Source organism: Carcharhinus amblyrhynchos, chromosome 31 (assembly GCF_965287045.1).
Source record: "Carcharhinus amblyrhynchos chromosome 31, sCarAmb.v2.hapA, whole genome shotgun sequence".
Classification (NCBI taxonomy): Eukaryota; Metazoa; Chordata; class Chondrichthyes; order Carcharhiniformes; family Carcharhinidae; genus Carcharhinus; species Carcharhinus amblyrhynchos.
Genome location: NC_137354.1, coordinates 20,065,231 through 20,087,203, shown reverse-complemented (window position 1 = coordinate 20,087,203; position 21,973 = coordinate 20,065,231). Strand labels below are relative to the sequence as shown.

The following is a 21,973-nucleotide window of genomic DNA, read 5'->3' as shown; positions in this document are numbered from 1 at the left end:
GAGTGTTTCCAGTGTTTTCTGCATTTGGGTCAGATTTCCAATATTGACAGTGTTTTGCTTTTTATTTGGTTTTAAGCCAGTTCAGGCAGAGACTCTAAAGCAGGTGGTCTAATACTTAGGTTTCATTCAGCTCACAATCAGTGGAAGCAGACACCATGATGCAGAATGTCACATTAAATGTCCACCAGTCAGCAGACACCAAGAAGAATAAGACTTAGCCAGAAGTCACTGATTGAAATTTTCACAAGTTAAATATCTAGAGACAAACAGTGGGAACAGAGAGTGTGAGGAACTGAGAGATAGAGGAAAAGGAACAGAGAAAGGGACAGAGTGATAGAAACAGATACACAGAGAAACAGATGGAGATAGAGACACGATTAGAAAGAGAGAGACAGATGGAGATAGACATGGAGAAATAAGAGGTGGAAGAGAGAGAGAAGCAGATGGAAAAGAGAGAGAGACAGACAGACAGAGAGGAATAGAGAAGAGATGGAAAAGCAAGAGAGATAAACACAGGATGGACATAGTGAGACTAATGGACAGAGAGAGAGAAACAGATGGAGAGAGGGAGAGAAAGAGGCAGGGACAGACAGACAAATAAGTTGGAGTGCTCCAAAAAATAATTATGTAAGGAGAACCAAGAGTTTCTAACGTGGTGCCATCCTTCGATATAGAAATATGATTGGTTGGGGATACAGATCAATAATCAACATTGCAACATCACATCACGAGAGTACAGGCTGGCACTCTGCTCCAGACCAAAAGCATAGAGGCAGGAGGAGGCCATTTGGCCCTTCAAGACTGTACCATAATTTATTTTGATCATGGCTGGTTATCAAATTCAATATCCTGATTCCCCCTTCCTCCCATATCCCTTGATAGCCCCTCAAACTATGACCCCTAGTTTTGGACTCTCCCACCATCAGAAACATTCTTTCTGTATCTAACCTGTTTAATCTACTCATGGATCCTTCTGAATCTATCCTGTTAGAATTTTTTAAGTTTCTGTGAGATCCCCATTCACTCTTCTCAACTCCAGTGAACATAATTCTAACTTCACTTGGCGAATGTGCAGCACCAAAACATCTGACTTTCTCTCTGACATTGTGGAAAGATCCATCCCCAAGTTGACGGCAGCATTTTATTTGGTGCTGAACAGACGCTCATAGAATCTCACCAGTACAGAAGGAGGCCATTCGGCCCACTGAACCTTACCAACCACATCCCACCCAGGCACTATTTCCCTAGCCCCACACATTTACCCTGCTAATCCCCCGACATTAAGGGGCAATTTAGCACGGCCAATCAACCTGACCCGCACATCTTTTGGAGTATGGGCGGAAACCGGAGCATTTGGAGGAAACCCACAGAGACACAGGTAGAATGTGCAAACTCCATACAGACAGTGATCTGAGGCTGGAATTGAATCCGGGTCCCTGGCACTGTGAGGCAGCAGTGCTATCCACTGTGCCACCCTACTGCTGTTGATTAACATTTCAAACCTAGTACTCCAATGTGAAAAAGTCATAGGAATACGTCACAAATCATAAGCTATTAAAATCAAAGGTAGTCAAATTTAAAGCCCAACCGTAACTGTACCTCATGATAACCCCTCATGTTTAAGTGCCATGCAAGGAAACCAACAGCATTTACCCCAATACTGACTCCCAACAGCACCGACTCCAATACTGACCCCCCCCCCCCCAACAGCATTGACCCTGATACTACCCCCCCCAACAGCACTGACCCCGATACTGCCCCTCCAACAGCACTGACCCCACTACTGACTCCCAACAACATTGACCCCAGGCATTCACTCCAATACTGCCCCTCCAACAGCACTGACCCCAATACTGACCCCAAACAGCATTGACGCCAATACTGACCCCCAACAGCACTGAACCCAATACTGACCCCCAACAGCATTGACCCCAATACTGCCCCTCCAACAGCACTGATCCCAATACTGCCCCTCCAACAGCACTGACCCCAACACTGCCCCTCCAACAGCACTGACCCCAACACTGCCCCTCCAACAGCACTGACCCCAACACTGCCCCTCCAACAGCACTGACCCCAACACTGCCCCTCCAACAGCACTGACCACAATACTTCCCCCAACATTGACCCGAATACTGCCCCCCAGCATTTACCCCAATACTGCCCCTCAACAGCATTCACTCCAATACTGCCCCTCCAACAGCAATGACCCCAATACCGCCTCTCTAACAGCACAAAGCACTCATTTTGTTTTTGTTTCAAAAGGAAACGCACAACAGTATGTGTCGGTGGAAAGTGGTCTGCATACACACTCAGTGCTATAACCTGTTCAGGGCATTGAGCCAACCAATTGATATCAGACGCTGGCCATCAATCTTCGGTCTGACAGGCACACAGATGGTGGATATAAAAATTCACTTTAATGATCAATGGCCAACTTTGAACAATCGGAAGAGTTCCTGCGTTGTCGGGATGTCCAGGTGTGTAATACTCGTGTACAGTATGCTCAGTCTGCCACCATTAACTCCATGTACGGGTCGTTCAACAGTCCGCAGGCCGACGATTAATCATATCGACCTTTAATCATCATGTTTAATAACGGCCCAACCTAGGCAGGAAGGAAAGAAATAATTAGCTTCACAATACTGCGCTGGTGAATAGGAAACTGCGGATTATCTCAGAGCTGGAGCAGGAGCTGGAGGGGAGGGAAGAGAGTGAGGCGAGGGTTGCCGGTGGAGGGAAACCATCTCATGTCAGTGTTAGCAGTTACATCGGTTTCATATTTTAACTGTTCAACCAGCACAATTACTTTGCAAGTTAAGCTTTGTGTGTTACTGATTGGGGCAGCACAGCACAGTGATTAGCACTGCTGCCTCGCAGCGCCAGGGGCCCAGGTTCAATACCAGCCTCCGGTCACTGTCTGTGTGAAGTCTGCATGTTCTTCCCGTATCTGCATGGGTTTCCTCCGGTTTCCTCCCACAATCCAAAGACGCGCGGGTTAGGTGGATTGGCAATGCTAAATTGACCCTATTGTTAGGAGGATTAGCAGGGTAAATATGTGGGATTACGGAAATAGGGCCTGAGTGGGAATGCGACAGGTGGAGACTTGATGGGCCTAACAGCCTCCTTCTGCAATGTGGGGATTCTCTGAATGGTTAGTACTGCTGCCTCATAGCGCCAGGGAACTGGGTTCGATTCCCAGCTTGGTCACTGTCTGTGTGGAACCTGCACCTTCTTCCTGTGTCTGTGTGGGTTTCCTCAGGGTGCTCCGGTTTCCTCCCACAGCTGATTAGGTGCATTGGCCCATTGGCCATGCTAAATTCTTCCTGTGTTCCTGAACAGGTGCCGGAGTGTGGTGACTAGGGGATTTTCACAGCAACTGCATGTTTCGGGAGGGACAGGGAGGGAGGCAAAAGAGGTGGGGGAGTGGCACTGTTGATCAGAGATAGTGTCACTGCTGTAGAAAAGATGGACGCCATGGAGGGATTGTCTATGGAGTCTCCGTGGGTGGAGCTTTGGAACAGGAAGGGGTCAATAACTTTACTGGGTGTTTTCTATAGGTCGCCCAATAGTAACAGGGATGTTGAGGAACAGATAGGGAAACAGATCCTGGAGAAATGTAAGAAGAGTTGTCGTGATGGAAGACTTAATTTCCCAAATATCGATTGGAATCTCCATAGGGTAAGGGGTTTAGATGGGGAGGAGTTTGTTAGGTGTGTTCAGGAGGGTTTCCTGACACAGTATGTGGATAAGCCTACGAGAGGAGAGGCTGTACTTGATTTGGTATTGGGAAATGAACCTGGACAGGTGTCAGATCTCTGTGGGAGAGCATTTTGGGGATAGTGATCATAACTCCATCTCCTTTACATTAGCACTGGAGAGAGATAGGATCAGACAAGCTAGGAAAGTGTTTATCTGGAGTAAGGGGAATTATGAAGCCATCAGGCAGGAAATTAGAGGCATAAATTGGAAGGAGATTTCTCAGGGAAACGTACAGAAGTAACGTGGCAGATTTTCAAGGAATATTTGTCTGGAGTTCTGCATGACAACGTTCTGATGAGACAGGGAAGTTTTGGTAGGTCACAGGAACCGTGGTGCACAAAAGCTGTAATGAATTTAGTCGAGAAGAAAAGAAAAGCTTACAAAAGGTTCAGGGAGCTAGGTAATGTTAGGGATCTACAGGCGTATACGACTAGTAGGAAGGAACTTAAGAAGGAAATTAGGAGACCCAGAAGGGGTCATGAGAAGGCCTTGGCAGGTAAGATTAAGGAAAACCCCAAGGCATTCTACAAGTATGTGAAGAGCAAAAGGATGAGATGTAAAGGAATAGGACCTATTAAATGTGACAGTGGAAAAGTTTGTATAGAACCAGTAGAAATAGCAGAGGTACTCAATGAATACTTCAGTATTCATGGTGGTTGTAGTGCAGGCTTGTGGCAAACTGAAAAGCTTGAGTATGTGGACATTAAGAAAGAGGATGTATTGGAGCTTTTGAAAAGCATCAAGTTAGATAAGTCACCGGGACCGGATGGAATGTACACCAGGTTACTGTGGGACGCGAGGGAACAGATTGCAGAGCCTCTGGTGATGATCTTTGCATCATCAAAGGAGACGGGAGAGGTTCCGGAGGATTGGAGATGTGGTTCCTTTATTCAAGAAAGGGAGAAGAGAAAGCCCAGGAAATTATTCACCAGCGAGTCTAACCTCAGTGATTGCTAAGCTGATGGAGAAGATCCTGAGAGGCAGGATTTATGAACATCTGGAGAGGTATAGAATGATCAAAAATAGTCAGCATGGCTTTGTCATGGACAGATCGTGCCTTACAAGCCTAGTTGAATTTTTTGAAGATGCGACTAAACACTTTGATGAAGGAAGAACAGTAGATGTAGTTCATATGCACTTCAGCAAGGTGTTCAATAAGGTCCCCCATGCAAGGCTTATTGAGAAATTGAGGGGGCATGGGATCCAAGGGGACATTGTTTTGTGGATCCAGAACTGGCTTGCCCACAGAAGGCAGAGAGTGATTGTAGATGGGTCTTTTTCTGCATGGAGGTCAGTCACCAGTGGAGTGACCCAGGGACCCTTGCTCTTTGTGATTTTTATAAATGACCTGGATGAAGGAGTGGAGGGATGGGTTGGTAAGTTTGCCGATGAAACAAAGGTTGGAGGTGTTGTGGATAGTGTGGAGGAACGTCAGAAGTTGCAACGAGATACAGACAGGATGTAAGACTGGGCAGAGACGTGGCAGATGGACTTCAACCCAGATAAGTGTGTGGTGATTCATTTTGGCAGGTCAAATAGGATGACGGAATATAGTATTAAGCGTAAGACTCTTGGCAGTGTGGAAGATCAGAAGGATCTTGGGGTCTGGGTTCACACGTCGCTCAAATCAGCTTTGCAGGTAGAGGGTGTAGTTAAGAAGGCATATGGTGTACTGGCCTTCATCAATCCAAGAATTGAGTTTAGGAGTCGGGAGATAATGCTGCAGCTGTTTAACATCCTGGTCAGACCCCACTTGGAGTACTGTGCTCAGTTCTGGTTGCCTCATTACAGGAAGGATGTGGAAGCCATAGAAAGGGTGCAGAGGAGATTTACAAGGATGTTGCCTGGATTAGGTGGCATGCCTTATGAGGATAGGTCAAGAGAGCTCGGTCTTTTCTCCTTAGGGAGAGACGAAGGATGAGAGGTGACCTGATAGTGGTGTACAAGGCGTTGAGAGGTATTGAATCGAGTGGGCTTTTTCCCAGGGCCGAAATGGCTGCCATAAGAGGGCACAGGTTTAGGCTGCTGGGGAGTAGGTACAGAGGAGATGTCAGGGCTAAGTTTTTCACTCAGAGGGTGGTGGGTGCCAGCAGTGGAATTGGCTGCCAGCAGTGGTGGTGGAGGCATTTGATAGGGTCTTTTAAGACACTTTTGGATAAGTACATGGGACTTAGTAAGATAGAGGGTTATAGGTAGGGACGTGTTCAGCGCAACTTGTGGGCAAAAGGCCTGTTTGTGCTGTAGTTTTTCTAGTCCTATGCATTGCAGTGTTAATGTAAACCTACATGCGACATCAATAAATAAACTTTAAGCTTTTTTATTCTCCAGTTTGTTCTCCAATCCTTATTGCTCAGTCAGTACTGGGGGAGGCCTGTTTACGGTTTGGGATATTGATTTCTGCATTTACTCAGCTTAATACGATACATAACAAATACACAGTCCATGAGTTGAGACACCGGTTCTTGTTTCCAAATTCACAGCATCCTGCTAACCTAATCTTAATACTGTTTCATACTTAACCGATTGTCTGCTTAGCTCAGCTGGTGCTGTAGATTTGGCTAAGATGCATGTTAGATAGACTTATTTGGGCGTTAATGATAGGGCTGAAATGCTAAGTATGATTATTATAAATCACTCTGTAATATCCTTCCTGTGTCTATCTCAAATTCTTTTATTTTTTTAAATTCATTTGTGGGACATGGGCATCGCTGGCTGGGCCAGCACTTATTGCGCATCCCTGAGGGCAGTTAAGAATCAATCACATTGCTGTGGCCCTGGAGTCACATGTAGACTGGATAAGGACGGCAGATTTCCTTCCCTAAAGAAATCAGATGAGTGAGAATCGACAATGGTTTCATGGTCATCAGTAGATTCTCAATTCCAGGTTTTAAAAAAAGTTGAATTCAAATTCCCCCATCTGCCGTAGCAGGATTTGATCCCGGGTCCCCAGGACATTAGCTGAGTTTCTGGATTAATAGACTAGCGATAATACCACTAGGTCATCCATCTCCTCTTGATTAATGATTGCTCGGGACGTGTTTGCTAACGATAAATGTTAGAATGTGCGGCTACAAGCCAAAAGAGGCAGTGAGTTGTCCTGTAAACTGATTACTATCAGATGTAAAAATCACAAGCTACATGTACAATGCCTTGGGCAACATTTCCAGGAATACCTGTTTTTAGCAGAAATAAAGGCATTACAAATACAAAGCCGTGCTTAGTAATAGTGAATATATAATTAAGTAATTGAACCCCATAATGTTGCTTAGACATGGGTTTTACCTAATATGGCAACCAAAGAACAAAGACCAACACGCATGGGAAACAGGCCCTTCGGCCCAATGAGCCTGCGCCGCCATTTTAACATTGTGAGTTCCCTCTTCCACCCATGACCATGTACCAAGCGGCGAGGGAACCTGGGCAATGATCAAATAAGATAAAAGGGAAGGAAGTCGCAAATCAGAATGTTCAAGAACATTTGGCACACACTTTTAGAAGACTTCATTCAGAAATGAAGAGATATGTGCCACAGTTGACTGGGAAACAAGATGTCGGCGCAGTGGTTAGCACTGCGGCCTCACAGTTCCAGGGACCTGGGTTTGATTTCTGGCTTGGATCACTTGTCTGTGTGGAGTTTGCACATTTTCTCCGTGTCTGTGTGGGTTTCCTCCAGGTGATTTGGTTTCCTCCCACAGTCCAAAGGTGTGTGGAATAGATTGATTGACCATGCTAAATTGACCCTAGTGTCAGGGGGATTGGCAGGGTAAATGTGTGGGATTATGGGAATAGGGTCTGGATGGGATTGTGGTGGGTATGGACTTGATGGGCATGGATTCGATGGGCCAAATGGCTGCCTTCTGTACTGTAGGGAATTCTATGATTTCACGTCCGCTGATGTGGCTGTATGTCATCATCTTTGTCCAACACCATGTGTTTGTACTTTCACGTTAAACAGAGTAAATCAGTTTTGCTTATCTATTGCACACCTTTTTTTATTCGTTCATGGGATGGGGGCATTGCTGGCTGGGCCAGCATTTATTGGCCATCCCCAAGGGCATTTAAAAGACAACCTGTACCCATGTGACCCCAGGTCAGTCACTAATAAAAGGTTAAATTTACAACAACACTAAGTCAGAAGATCAGAGTTCAAGCCTCTCTCTAGCACTTGAGAACAAATCAAGTCTGACACTTTATACTGTCCTGAGGGAGTGCTGCACTGTTGCAGGTGCTGTCTCTTGAATGAACTCTTAAATCAAGACAATAGAATCCTTCCAATACAGGAAGTGGCCATCGAGTCTGCACCAACTCTCTGAAAGACCATCCCACCCAAGCCCATCCCCATAACCCCACACATTTAACCCGCTAATTCCCCTAACCACTAAGGGACAATTTAGCACAGCCAGTCCACCTAAATCCGCACATCTTTGGATTGTGGGAGGAAACCGGAGCACCTGGAGACACGGGCAGAATGTGCAAACTCCACATAGACAGTGACCCGAGGCTGGAATTGAACGTGGGTCCCTCACACTGTGAGGCAGCAGTGCTAACCACTGTGCCACCCTGCCGCTCAAAGGCTCTGTCTTTTTTGCGTGGATAATATTATTCAAAGGCAACTAATGCAGGTAAACATAAGAAGATGTCTTCAGTTACACTGCAGAGGTAAAAGTTATTGTAGCTTTATTTTGTTGAAAAGCCTTGCTGAGTAGCTAACATCCACAGCGCTTGACTAAAAATAGACAAATACAAGTCAAAGTAAATCAGAAAGCAGCAATCAGATGACATCAACCCTGGGGTGGAATTCGCCCAAAAAAATTCTCAGTGTGAATTTGTAGGAAAACTGGAGTAAATCAAGCTTTTTTTTCAGTGGGAATTCATAACATAATCTCCCACATTCTGTGCAATGCAGAGGCCACCAGTCTGAATCTCATTAGATTTCAGGGTGCAGGGCCTATTCCTGCTCAGGAGGCTGAAACCAGCAGAATTTTGCGCATGTGCAGCAGCCCAAAACTGATCGCTTCCTGTATGCTGGCCTGTCCAGGATCCCTGCAGTAGTGCCCCCCCCAACCCTTCCCCCCTCAACATCAGGGTGATCGGTGGGGGTATCCCACTGCCACTCTGCCATTAGGATTGATGGGGCGGGCAGGGCTGGACACGCAGACATTCCCTCCAATTAAACACTGAGAAGATCAAAGCTGTTGCTTTTGGGGTCCGCTCCAAACTCCATTCCCTAGCTAAACTCCCCATCTGGGTCCCGCTTTGCTGAACACCTTCAATCCGTCCGCAAGCAGGACCGAGACTTTCTTGCCGCTTGCCATTCAACACACCACCCTGCTCTCTAGTCCACATGCCCGTCCTTGGCCTTTCACAATGTTCCAGTGAACCCCAACTAGAGGGACAGCACCTCATCTTCCGATTGGGCACTTTACAACCTTCCGAACTGAACACTGAGTTTAACAACTTCAGAATTTTCCCCTCCACCTTCACCCAATTTCCATTTATTTTCTTTCATTCTGTTTCTTCTTTTCATCTCACTCAGATATTTTTATCATCCTTCCTTCTCACTTGCATTTTTCCGCTTCTCTATTCCTGCTCTTCTTCTTACTCCCCAACTCCCTACTTCTTTCAGAGCAACTGCCTGAACCATCTCTACCTCTGCTCTGCCAGTCACACATTGTGATCACTTAATGAACACTTTTAGCACCTTTCTCAGCCTTCTACATCCTCATTTGCATTCCCTTTGTCCTATTATCGCCCCCCGCCCCACCCTCATTGTACAAATCTTCTCTGGTTTTCTTTGCTCTTAGCTCTGACGAAGGGTCATCCAGATTCAAAATGTTGGATCTGTTCCCCCCCCTAATAGATGTTATTAGACCTGCTGAGATTTTCCAGCATTTTCTGTTTTTTGCTCTCTCTACCTCTCCCTGGCAACTGCCTGAGACTAAACCAGATCCTTTGCTAGCACATTTGACCTTGCAATGAGATTCCCAATCACATATTTGTGCCATCACTATATAAGAAATATAAGTGCTGATTTGGGTATAAAATGATAAGGCAATTTGCAACGTACGATTGCTAATTTAAATTACTCTGTCTTATTCTTCCTTTGCTTATCCTGTTTTAACCCTTTTATTGTTTCTTAATTCTTTCACTTGATTAATGAGTGCTTAGAGTATGCTTGTTAAAGATGTAGTAGAACATAACTGCAAGGCGTGACCGTCAAGTTTGGCTAAAACACAAAACAGGTGGCAAATTGACCTGTGAGCTGGTTACTATCAGGTGTAAAATGACAAACTGCAGCCGCAAGGACTTGGGCAACAGTATGGGAAGCAACTTTTGGGGCGAGGGACCAGGCACCTAAGCAAGACAAATCAGGATATCAGAATATTTGATGCACATATTTGAAAAGCAGAGGGCACGAGGCCAACCGTCAAAATTTTCAGTCAGCAGAACACCGTGAAGAAGCAGACACCACGGTTAGTTGAGTAGCAAGAATCAAAGTTCAACTGACTTGACTGTATACTATTGCCTTTGTTAAGTATCATGTTTTTGTCATGACCATGTTCAACTTAATAAACCTGTTTTGCTTATCTATTGTGCACCTGTGCTTGTGTGAACCCAGGTGTTGCAAAGTTGGGTACAGTAATTGTAGATTAGTGCTTGTAAAATTGAAAAATGCTGGGGAGGAAAGCATCGCATGTTCCCTTTAAAATGCAGTGCTTTCTCTGTGCAGAGTTTAAAAAAAAGTCAGCACATACAGAGTACCCAAAATGAAACATTTGTATCGTAAAGTCAGGCAGCAGTATTACCAAGGCCACAGGCTTTTGAATTTTTTGAATTCAGCCAGTTTGAATTAGGCATTTAGATACAAAGAATCTTTTAAATTTAAATCTGATGGTTTTGACAACCTCGGGCCAATCCTATTGTGGAAGATATTGATGTGTCATCATAGGTATAAAAGAAAGGGGGCAGTGGGACAAAAGGAGAGAGCAACTGTCGCTTGCCACAGCTCAAAGCACCATTCTAGATAGCAAAGGTACCAAAGAAGAAATATGTTCCAGGCAGAAGAATCAACAGAGAAGGCCCTGAATATTCTGGAAGTTACAATTTAGAGAGCAACTAAATTCTACTCTTTTGTTAATTAATGGAAATTGTATTTATTGGAACAACATTCCATTAGAATCTTGTTTTATTTGGTTTGTTAAGAGTTTAGTAAAGTTGTTCATTGTTAGTTAAATAAGTACAATTTTAATGTGTTGATTTTAGAGTGAGTGTCAGGGATCTACTTTGTATTTAACCACCACAAAAGTTGCTGAAGAGCAGCTCATACCACTTCACACACACCTTTTACAGATTATGAGGGGAGGTCTTCCTCTTTGGGTGCTTCCGTGTTAGTTCTCAGGTGGGGGAATCCACCTCCGCATCGTTACATTGATCAGTCAGGAACAAAGAATTAAACATGCAACTAAGAGGTTACACTACCTCTATAAACCGACCACCTTGTCTGCTATTGAGACCCTCATTTATGCTTGCGTTATCTGTAGTTCTGGCTGTTCCAATGCATTCCTGGCTGGTATTTGACATTTTACACACGCCCCCACCCACTGTAACCTGCAGGTCACTCTGCTGTCCCTGCCCTTGAATTGGACCATATCCTGTCCCACTGTCACCTCTGGACTCGTTGGCCTACATTCGATCCAGGTCAGGCAAGATCTTGATTTTAAAACTCTCATCCTTGCTTTCAAACCCCTCAGAGCTTCTCCCCTCCCTATCGCTGTAATCATCTCCTGCTGCCCCAGAACCCTCTGAGACATTCCTCTACCACTGACCCCTTAACATCCCAAGTTTAATTGTTACACTGTTGGTGGACATGGCTTCAGTGGCTGAGGCCCCAGGTTGTGGAATTGTCTCTCTACACCTATCTGCTTCACAATCTTGCCTTCTCTCAAGTTACTGTACCTCTTTGATCACATTTCCAGTCACCTGATTTAATAATTTCTTCTGTGTTTCAGTATCACATTTTGATTTGCAATGCTCCTGTGAAGCACCTTGAGATTACATTAAAGGCGCTAAATAAATTTAGGTTGTAAATCCCGAGGATTGGATTAATGATTTTATACGCTGACTTCAATTCCCACTATGTTAGCAGGGAAATTTGAAGTAAAATCACTAAATAAATGTGGAATAAAAAGCTAGTATCTATAATGGCGACCCTGACTACCAGAAAATCCACCTAGTTGATTAATGTCCCTTTAGGGAAGGAAATCTGCTGTCCTTACCTGGTCTGGCCCACATGTGACTCGAGAACTATAGCAATGTGATTGATTCTTAACTGCCCTCTGAAATGGCTCAGCAAAATACTCAGGCATATTCAAGAAGGTGGCTCACCCCCACCATCTCAAGGGAAACTGCACATGGGCAATAAATGGTGGTCTTCTCAGCGACACCCACATCCCAGTGGTGAATCTAACGGGAGGCAGTGATGCAGTCGTATTGTCACTGAACTAGTAATCCAGAGGTAACACTCTGGGGACCCGGGTTCAAATCCCACCACAGCAGATGGTGAAATTTGAAATTAAAATTTGTTTTATTCTCTTTTTTATTTGTTTCGTTTCTAATGATGACCATGAAACCATTGTTGATTGTCGTGAAAACCCATCTAGTTCACTAATGTCCCTTTAGGGAAGGGAATGTGCCACCCTGGCCCAGTCTAGCCTACATGTGACTCCAAAGCCACAGTGATGTGGTTGAATCTCAACTGCCCCTCTGAAATGGGCCCAGCAAACCACTCAGCTCAAGGGGCAATTAGGGATGGGCAACAAATGTTGGCCCAGCTAGTGACGTCCACATTCTAACAAAGAATAAAAAAAAAGGATAAATGGCTGCTTTCTGTTAAAGCAGAACCCCACCACTCACTACAGTAACCTACCACCACCCAGGTAGGGTCTGCGATGCATGCTTTACACTAACTATGTTTAACGTTGCCTGCTGCTACTTAGCGTTGAAGAAAATGCAGGTTTACCTCCTGTGGCTCCCCAAGGGCCTCTCCCAACATTTTTTCTATATTCCTCATAATTGCGACCTTCTGATGCGATTTCAGTGGGTACTCGATCCTCTTTGGAGTTGGTGCGCCCTTAAGGTAAACAGGAACATTAGTCGTGACTTTGCTCCATTGCACTGCCGTTTGAAATTCTATCCTGTCTGTGAAACATCAGAAGATCTTTGCAGCTCAAACACTACATGTATACTGCACTCGTGCGGACTTAACAGGCACAACATTTGAGTAGAACCTAACCCATTCTGCTCTGAGAAGGAACTATTTCAATTATGCATTAAGTTGTGAAAAAAGCACTTCATATAAACAGAATTTTCAAATGCTTGACACCATCCAATGCCTGAATAGTGCTGGTTTCAATTGCAAGACAATCGAGGTTTTATTTGTACTCTGCTCTTCTACAATGTATTAAAAAACTATTATATGGTAAATTATCTATCATTTCTCTTTGAATGGTAGAGTACATATTTACACAGTGTTAGAATGTAACGGTTGCCAACTTGGGTGTAATGTGACCAATGGTAACAAGGTACAAGGGTCAGCTGACCCAGTAAACCATGGAACCAATTACAGAATGATGTGATGGTCAGCTGACCCACTATAAATAAGAACCTGTTGGGAATTGTGATGAACTTGGATTGGCTGCAGGGAGAGGCCCCAAGTTTGGAGTAGTGAAGTTTCATTATTAAACCTTTTCTTTGATTTATAAGTTGGTGTAAGTTTTGTTATATTTTTATTGTCTGCATTTAAACAGTTCCTACTGAAGAAACAGCACCTTCCACATAGTGGAAACAGGTGAGAGCAGTCCCACCCTGGGGTGGCACAGTAGTTAGCACTGCTCCAGGGACCCAGGTTCAATACCCAGCCTTGGATCACTGTCTGTGCAGAGTCTGCACTTTCTCCCCACGTCTGCATGGGTTTCCTCTGGGTGCTCTGGTTTTCTTCCACAGTCCAAAGATGTATGTGTTGGGTGGATTGGCCATGCTAAATTGCCCCTCAGTGTCAGGGGAACTAGCTAGGGTAAATGCATGGGGTTATGGGGATAGAACCTGGGTGGGGTTGTGGTTGGTGCAGACGCATGGGTTGAATGGCCTCCTTCTGCACTGTAGAATTCTATGATTCACCCAACTGGGTGACAATGAAGAGGCATAGGAGAAGGATGTGATGATCAACTATAATAAAAATTATTTACAGGTTAAGAAGGATGAGGAGGCAGAGTTAACCTTTGTCACAATTATACTGGGTGTCACTTATGACTTTGATAAGGGCTGTTTTGGCACTGTGACAGATTGAAGGGTCTAAAACATAGGGGTTTTTGAAAAGTTGGGCATGCATGTATTAGGGAGATGACAACATATTCAAGGACTAACTTGAAACAATTGAATATAATAATGTTAATTAGTCTCTTACCTTGTACCAGAAGTTGACAGTAATAGTGATTCCTCCATTAAGCAGTGACTCAATATGATGCCACCTGTAATTAAGTTAAATTATTACCACGGCGGCATTGATGTAGGACAGTTTCAGAGACTACCAGCAGGGACACATTGTTAAGATTCTATAATCATTGTTAAGATTCTATAATCATTGTTAAGATTCTATAATCATTGTTAAGATTCTATAATCATTGTTATTAGCTGCCTTAACCCAACGTTGTACAAAACCAAGTTACTTGTTATTCGCGTTGGGCAAGTGTCACAGGGTTCTATTACTGCAAGTTTACTTGACAGGTGGTAATAAGGTCACAGATGGACTCCTGAGTCTGAATCATTATCTTGACTGATATACAGGAGTATTGGTGCTTCACCAAAGTCAACAGAAGCCCTGGGGTGAGGGCAGAGGCAGAGGGAGGGGGTGTGTGTGCGTGTGTGGGTGGGTTGGGGGTGGTGTTATCAGGGAGTGGATTATTTCAGTGGCGATATCAGGGAGTGGATGCAGAGTTGATGGATTGAGTGACCTCCTCTGCACTGTAAGGATCCTATGATCTGTAAGTAGAGCGGAAAATTAAAATAAGTGAAGAAATGTAATCATGGGAGAGCCAAAATTAAGACAGAAGTTTCAGTCTCACTCAGTGGTAACCTGAATGTCCGGAGACTGGGCATCAAGCCCTCCCCAGGAATTCAGAACATAATCTAAGCTGTTCTATCAATGTAGTATTGCGAAAATGCTTCTCTGGCTGAAGTGATGCGTCAGTTGGCTGTTTGGGTAAGAAATCCTACTTGAATAAAGGTTCAAGAAACATCAAAGAGATTAACTATTTACCTTGCTGCTTTATGTGGAACCTTGCCATGAATACGTTGGTTACCATGTTGTCTATCTAACAACTGTAACTGCATTTCCAAAGTAATTCACTCCCTTTGAATATCTTGAGGACGTGACAGATGAATGCAGATACTTTCTCCCACAGTGGAGCGGGATTATATTAATTGTTCTTTCAAAGGGCCAGCACAAGGAAGGTAAACCACAGGGTCTCCTTCTGTGCTGCAACTTATTGCAATAATGCTTGCTTCTCAGATTATTTCAAGCGGAAAGCGTTTTGCGAAGTTACTGAGACAGAATACTGGAGCAGGTTCAATCAAGTGACTGTCCCGCTCCTTGTTCCTCTATTTCTCACCCTGAACTTGCACACCAGGGATGCGTCAGATAATGAGCTGCAATTCAAGCAGTTTCTCCAAACTGGATTTACTGTGGGTCATCTTGCTCCAGAATCTGCAAGTTAGGTGGATTTGCCATGGTAAACAGGTGGGGTTACAGGGATAGCGGGCGGAGGGGAGACTGAGTGGTATGATCTTTCGGACAATCAATGCAGAGTCGATGGGCTGAATGGCCTTTTCCTGCACTGTAGGGATTCTATGTTTCTGCCAAGGACCTTCTCAGGCCTTTACTTTTAATAAGGCCACTGCTGTAGACTAATGCAGAGGAAATTGTTCTATTGCCCTGACACTCTTGCCTCACTTATTGTACAAGCATTTATTGTGACAACTCAAGCTGCCCCTGCACCTAGGTACCAAATAAAAAGTACGTTCTTCTATTATTCAATGTTATCTCAACTTAGGTTTCTCCTTGCCATGACTACCCATACTACAATAATTGAGGAAAATATACACTCTTCCCCTTAGTGTCAGGAGGATTAACAGAGTAAATACGTAGGCTTATAATCATATAGTGATACCTGGGTGGGGTTGCTGCCAGTGCAGGCTTGAGGGGCCGAATGGCCTCCCTCTGTGCTGTAGGGATTCTATGAGTCATATCAAATACACCTAACCTTGTGTGTACAGCACATTTCATATGACCTCAGACAATACCATCTTTGTATAGAATTCCTACAGTGCAGGAGGAGACCATTTGGCCCACTGAGCCTATTTGCTGCGTACACTGGGTTAGGTGTATTTGTATGAATCATAGAATCCCTGCAGTGCAGAAGGAAGCCATTCAGCCCCTCAAGCCTGCATCATCAACAATTCCACCCAGGCCCCATCATCATAACCCTATGTATTTACCCTGCTAATCCCCTAAGAGTCTGCATTGACTCTCAGAGCATCCTACCCTATCCCCGTAACCTCACATACTCACCCCGCTAATCCCCCTACCTACACAACTTTGGACACTAAAGAGCAATTTAGCATGGCCAATCCATCTAACCCGCACATCTTTGGAGTGTGGGAGGAAACTGGGGCACCCAGAGGAAACCCACGCAGACACGGGGAGAACATGCAGACTCCACACAGACAGTCACCCAAAGGCTGGAATCAAACATTGGTCCGTGGCTCTGTGAGACAGCAGTGCTAATCACTGTGTTGCCACTGTGTATGTGATAAATGAAAGTCCATCCCCATTGTGTTTCACTTTTGTTTCCAGTGATTTAATCTGCCTCTACACACTGAACCTCTTTCATTTATTGTTGGGAAACTGATTAATATGCATTTTTGAACCAAAATGTGCTGCAAAGGTTTGCATTTACTGCGGTTATGTTTGATGTTTTACCTACCAGTACATCGGGATGTACAAAACATCTCCAGGCCCAACTACCGTTTCATATCCTACAACGTTCCTAAAGTTGGGAAACCTTTCGTAATCTGGATTTTCAAAATCCACCTGGATAGATGATAAAGGAGGAAAACTATTTCAAGAACCAAGGTTAAAAAGTGTTACATTCTCCCAAAGACAGCTTCATCGATGTAGTTGCCTACCTCAGTCTGAAAGGTAAGTAAACAATCAAGTTATGATTGTTCTTTCCCAAACAGAACAGCTTCCCTCCCAGTACCCTTCTTTTTCAGGAAGGATCAGTGATTGGATTTTTGCAACATTTTCTTGTCGGTGACTTCTCATGTATGTTGACCGGAACAGGCATTGGAGTGTGGCAACTCGGAGAATTTCACAGTAACTTCACTGCACTGTTAATGTAAGTCTTACTTGTGACTAATAAATAAACTTCAGTCAGATATTGAAAAGGTGTGGAAAAAAAAGCAGGGTAGTTGTGGTGGATGACTTTAACTTTCCCATATTGTCTGGGACTCCCTTACAAATTGAAGAGCAATTTGTTAGATGTGTCCAGGAGGGCTTTTGATAGCGTATGTGGACAATCCAACTGGGGAGGGGGCCATACTAGACTTGGTATTGGGGAGTGAGCCCCTTTTCTGCACTGTCAGGAATCTATGGTAGGGAAACGGATTTTGTGGCAGAGTTTGAAAACAATGCCTTTCTTCTACCCAATATTTAGTTGGAGAGAATTTCTGCACTCCCAGGACTGGACTCTGGATAAATAGCCATTCAGGCTGTTGGGTGGGCGAGGGAGATGGTGATGAGATGGAACTGGTTGTCGTCAGTGTACGTTGGGTATGTTGATGCATTGGCTTCACTGAAGAAGCACATTCAGATGAGAATAGCTTACTTTGGAAAATGAACGCTACCTTCAGGCAATTATTATAAGTAGGAGGCTTTTTAAAGGATTGCTTACCTGGCTCTGTCTGTCACATGGGTGATGAACTGGATATGGATATAGACAATCAAACTGATCAGGTGGGAAGAGAATACAGCGTTTGTTACCCTTAATTTGTGCAAAAAAGTTTTGTTGCTCATCATAGTGTGCTGGCGTGACATTTCCTAGAAAAGTGAATAGACAAGGAACGCAACTTAAACAGATATTAAAAATTGCAACCATTTCACCAGAAAGTACAAAAAGACAGCTTGGGTAATGAGGGGTGGGCAATAAATGCTGGCCTAGCCAGCAACACCCACATCCCCGAAATGCATTTTTTAAAAATCCTTTTAATTCAGGTTGTTTATTTCACCTGATATCTGGAATCTTACCACCCTTCACACCAGGGGATTTTCCCAACCCACCGCACCAAAGAAAGGTTTTGCTGACCGCCAAATTGTCCAACCTCGCTGCAGTGGGACAGTAGATGATAGGTAAGATTGTACCCGATATTTTAGCACAAAGTAAACAAGCAAATCATCAGGAACAGACCAATTAACGATGGGCATTTTTTTGGATTATCACAGTGCTTTAGATGAGGCAAATCTAAAGACCACGAGATAGATACCGGTGAGCAAAATGTCATCTTGAGTTCAACCCAATTCAAGTTGGTCACAGAGCATTGAAACAGGCTCTCCATCCCAACTTGTCCATACTGCCCATTAAGCTAGTCCCAATTGCCTGCGTTTGGCCCATATCCCTCTATACCCATATTACCCAAGTAACTGTCTAAACGCCAGCCTGTAGTTCCTAGACTTTTCCATGCAGCCCTTCTTAAACAAAAGCACAACCTATGCCACCCTCCAATCCTCAGGCACCTCATCTGGGGCTGTTGATTATTCAAATATCTTTGCTAGGGGACCCAGGGGAAAAAAAGAGTTGACGCTTTGCAGCATTCAGTTGATTCTTAGTTTGAGGGTTTTCATCCCTTCTACTCTGCCCAGATTGCCATTCCATGGGTTGACCACACTGCATGAGGAACTTCCTAACATTGTTTGTCCATCTACCTGTTTAACCCTGTGTTCCCTTATTACAGTCACACAAACTTGCTGGATTTTATTTCTCTATATCATTCATTATCTTAAATATACAGCTGTAAAATAACTGTGGTCACCTCTTCTCTGCGCAATGTTTGAATGGTTCCATTGTGTCTTGGGTGAGCAGGAATAATACAGTACTGATCAGATGATTGCCCAGTTTGCATCTCAGTTCCTCCTGCATGTATTCTGCTTTTGTGGCCAGATGGGATCATGGAATTTCACAGCACAGGAGCTGCCATTCGGCCCATCACATCTATACCAGCTCTCTGAAATCAACCCCCTAATCCCTTGCCCTAACTCCAAATTATTTTGATTTTTCTTCCAAATATCTATCCACGTGCCAGTAAAAAGTCATAATAGATTCAATCACTTTCTTATAAGGGTAATCCATGTCCTGAAAGTCCCCGATGAATTCTAACCTCCACTACCCCCCACGCTGACTGTAGTCGATAACCTTAATTCTGGTTACCGACTCACTGATGGGTGGAAATAGCTTCTGTTTCTTGAACGTGGTCAAAAACTCTGTCAAATATCTACGATTCTGTGATCTTGGACTCACAACTACATTTTTTGCTGCCATTATCATAGAATCCTACAGGAGATCATTCAGCCCATCAAGTCTGCACCGGCCACAATCCATCCAGGCCCTATCCCCATAACCCCATGCATGTACCCTAGCTAGTCTCATTGGCACTAAGGGGCAATTTAGCATGGCTAATTCACTTAATCCGCACACCTTTCAGATGTGGGAGGAAACCGGAGCACCCTGAGGAAACCCATACAGACATGGGGAGAAAGTGCAAACTCCACACAGACAGTCACCCAAATTGGTAATCAAACCCGAGTCCCTGGTGCTGTCAGGCAGCAGTGCTGTGGTAATTTCATCCCACTGAATAGCAGGTATAACCTGCTGCTCCCTTTAAAATTTGGCATTCTTGTGTTAACCCTGACAAATGCAGGACAAAAAGCTTTGACAGCATGTATTTTTTTGAAGAACATGCAAATAGAGAAATATTAACATCCCACTGCTTATAAGTTGATAAATTATTTTGTTATTGGCAAGATGACTTCTTTTGGGACAGCTAAAAATTTCAAAGAATCAGATCGAAGGTTTTATTTTAAGAATCTGAAAAGTGATTTGGTTAAGAATACGAGGATGAAGGACTCTAGATCGAATGACTACTGACCTTCCATCCCTACAAGCAACAGATTGGATGTGAGCTGTCCCCAGTTCCTCTTCGTCTGTTGCTTGTTAATCCAGTTCCAGTTAAAACCCAGGAAATCCATGACAATATTCCTCCCTACTGTATCATTCAGTGTTTGTTGTAAGTAATACCTGCAACGAAGCGGTGAGGAAAAAGAAATATTGTAATGTAGGATCTGCTGCGAGAGTTTTGAAGAAAAATTAAGACAAGAGGGTAAATGCACATCAGATAATGGGGGTGGGGGGGGGGTGGTGCATGGGAAAGAGGTGCATACAGACTGTAATCTCGCTCTTACACTCTCGCACACAGGGGGCAGGATTTTACTCCACTGAAGTCAATGGGTTCACTGCATTTTATGGTCCCGTATTCAGCGCGACAGGGGCGTAAAATTCCACGCATGAAGGCCTATTCATTCTGCATCTCTCTCAGACATGTAAGATTTACATAGAATTTACAGCACAGAAACAGGTCATTCGACCCATTCAGTTTAGGCTAGTATTTTTGCTCCAGATGAGCCTCCTCTCACCTTACTTAATCCCACATCAGCATAACCTTCGTCCCTTTCCCCCCTCGGGTACTTATTATCTTCTTCTTAAAGATATTGATGGTATTCACCTGAACTGCTCTGTGTTGGAAAAAATTCCACTTATTAAACACAAATAGCATTTACAGAGCATCTGAAGAAGCACTGTAATTCTGTCAAGCTCAATTTGTCTACCATTTATGTACACCACTCTGGACCTTAGCACAACAAAAAGTCTGACAACACCAGGTTTTAGTCCAACCGATTTATTTGATAATACTCACAAGCTTTCGAGGTTTCCCTCTTCATCAGGTGAATGGAGAGTTCTGGCCTCAGACAGAGCATATAAAGCACAGACAGTTTAGAGATTACTGATTAGAATGCGAATCCTTACACCTAACCTGCTGTTCAAGACCTGAAGTGGCTGACAATGTGAGTGGAAGGAGCACTGATCACAGGTTACAGAGATGTGTATTGTCTCCAGACAGTACAGTAAGTGAGGTTTTGCAAACCCAGGCAAGCACGACAACGGATGAATGAACATCGCTCGACAATCACCAGGCAAGACTGTTCCCTTCCTGTTGGCGAACACTTCAGTGGTCACGGGCATTCAGCCTCTGACCTTCGGGTAAGCATTCTCTAAGGCGGCCTTCACGACACACGACAGCGCAGAGTCGCTGAACAGAGACTGATAGCCAAGTTCCGCACACATGAGGACGGTCTCAACAGGGATCTTGGGTTCATGTCGCACTATCTGTAACCCCCGTGACTTGCCTGGGTTTGCAAAACCTCACTTACTGTACTGTCTGGAGACAATACACATCTCTGTAACCTGTGATCAGTGCTCCTTCCACTCACATTGTCAGCCAATTCAGGTCTTGAACAGCAGGTTAGGTGTAAGGATTCGCATTCTAATCAGTAATCTCTAAACTGTCTGTGCTTTATATGCTCTGTCTGAGGCCAGAACTCTCCATTCACCTGACGAAGAGGGAAACCTCGAAAGCTTGTGAGTATTATCAAATAAATCAGTTGGACTAAAACCTGGTGTTGTCAGACTTTTTACTGTGTTTACGCCAGTCCAACGCTGGCATACCCACACCTTAACACAACATCAGTAACCAAAGACATTCTGTTCACTGTCTGTCAACTCTTTGCTTGCTTATTCCTAATTCAAAGACGCCTGAAGATGTGCAGGTTAGGTTGACTGGCCACGCTCAATGGTCCCTTAACGTTAGGGGGACTGGCAGGGTGGATGCGTGGGTGGGATTGTTGTCAATGCAGGCTTGATGGGCCATTTGGCCTCCTTCTGCACTGTAGGGATTCTATGATTCTAATTCTGTCTCTCTCTGTTGTGCTGATTAATATTAATCCTGCAACCAAAAGCACCAACAAGAGATGTTCTGGTAATTATCT

At 44.2% G+C, this 21,973-nt stretch overlaps 1 protein-coding gene across 1 annotated transcript in view; it reads right to left on the bottom strand.

Annotated features, from left to right (window-relative positions):
* Positions 1–2,073: 2,073 nt before the first annotated feature.
* hif1an (hypoxia inducible factor 1 subunit alpha inhibitor) overlaps positions 2,074–21,973 on the bottom strand; it is a 57,128-nt gene continuing 37,228 nt past the window's right edge. The window contains exons 3-8 of the mRNA XM_080215567.1: positions 20,020–20,168; positions 17,772–17,917; positions 16,803–16,909; positions 14,225–14,288; positions 12,782–12,892; positions 2,074–2,608 (exon numbers count right to left, since the gene is read on the bottom strand). Of these exons, the coding sequence (XP_080071693.1) occupies positions 2,564–2,608; positions 12,782–12,892; positions 14,225–14,288; positions 16,803–16,909; positions 17,772–17,917; positions 20,020–20,168 (622 nt within the window). The 3' untranslated portion in view covers positions 2,074–2,563. The remainder of the gene's footprint in view (positions 2,609–12,781; positions 12,893–14,224; positions 14,289–16,802; positions 16,910–17,771; positions 17,918–20,019; positions 20,169–21,973) is intronic.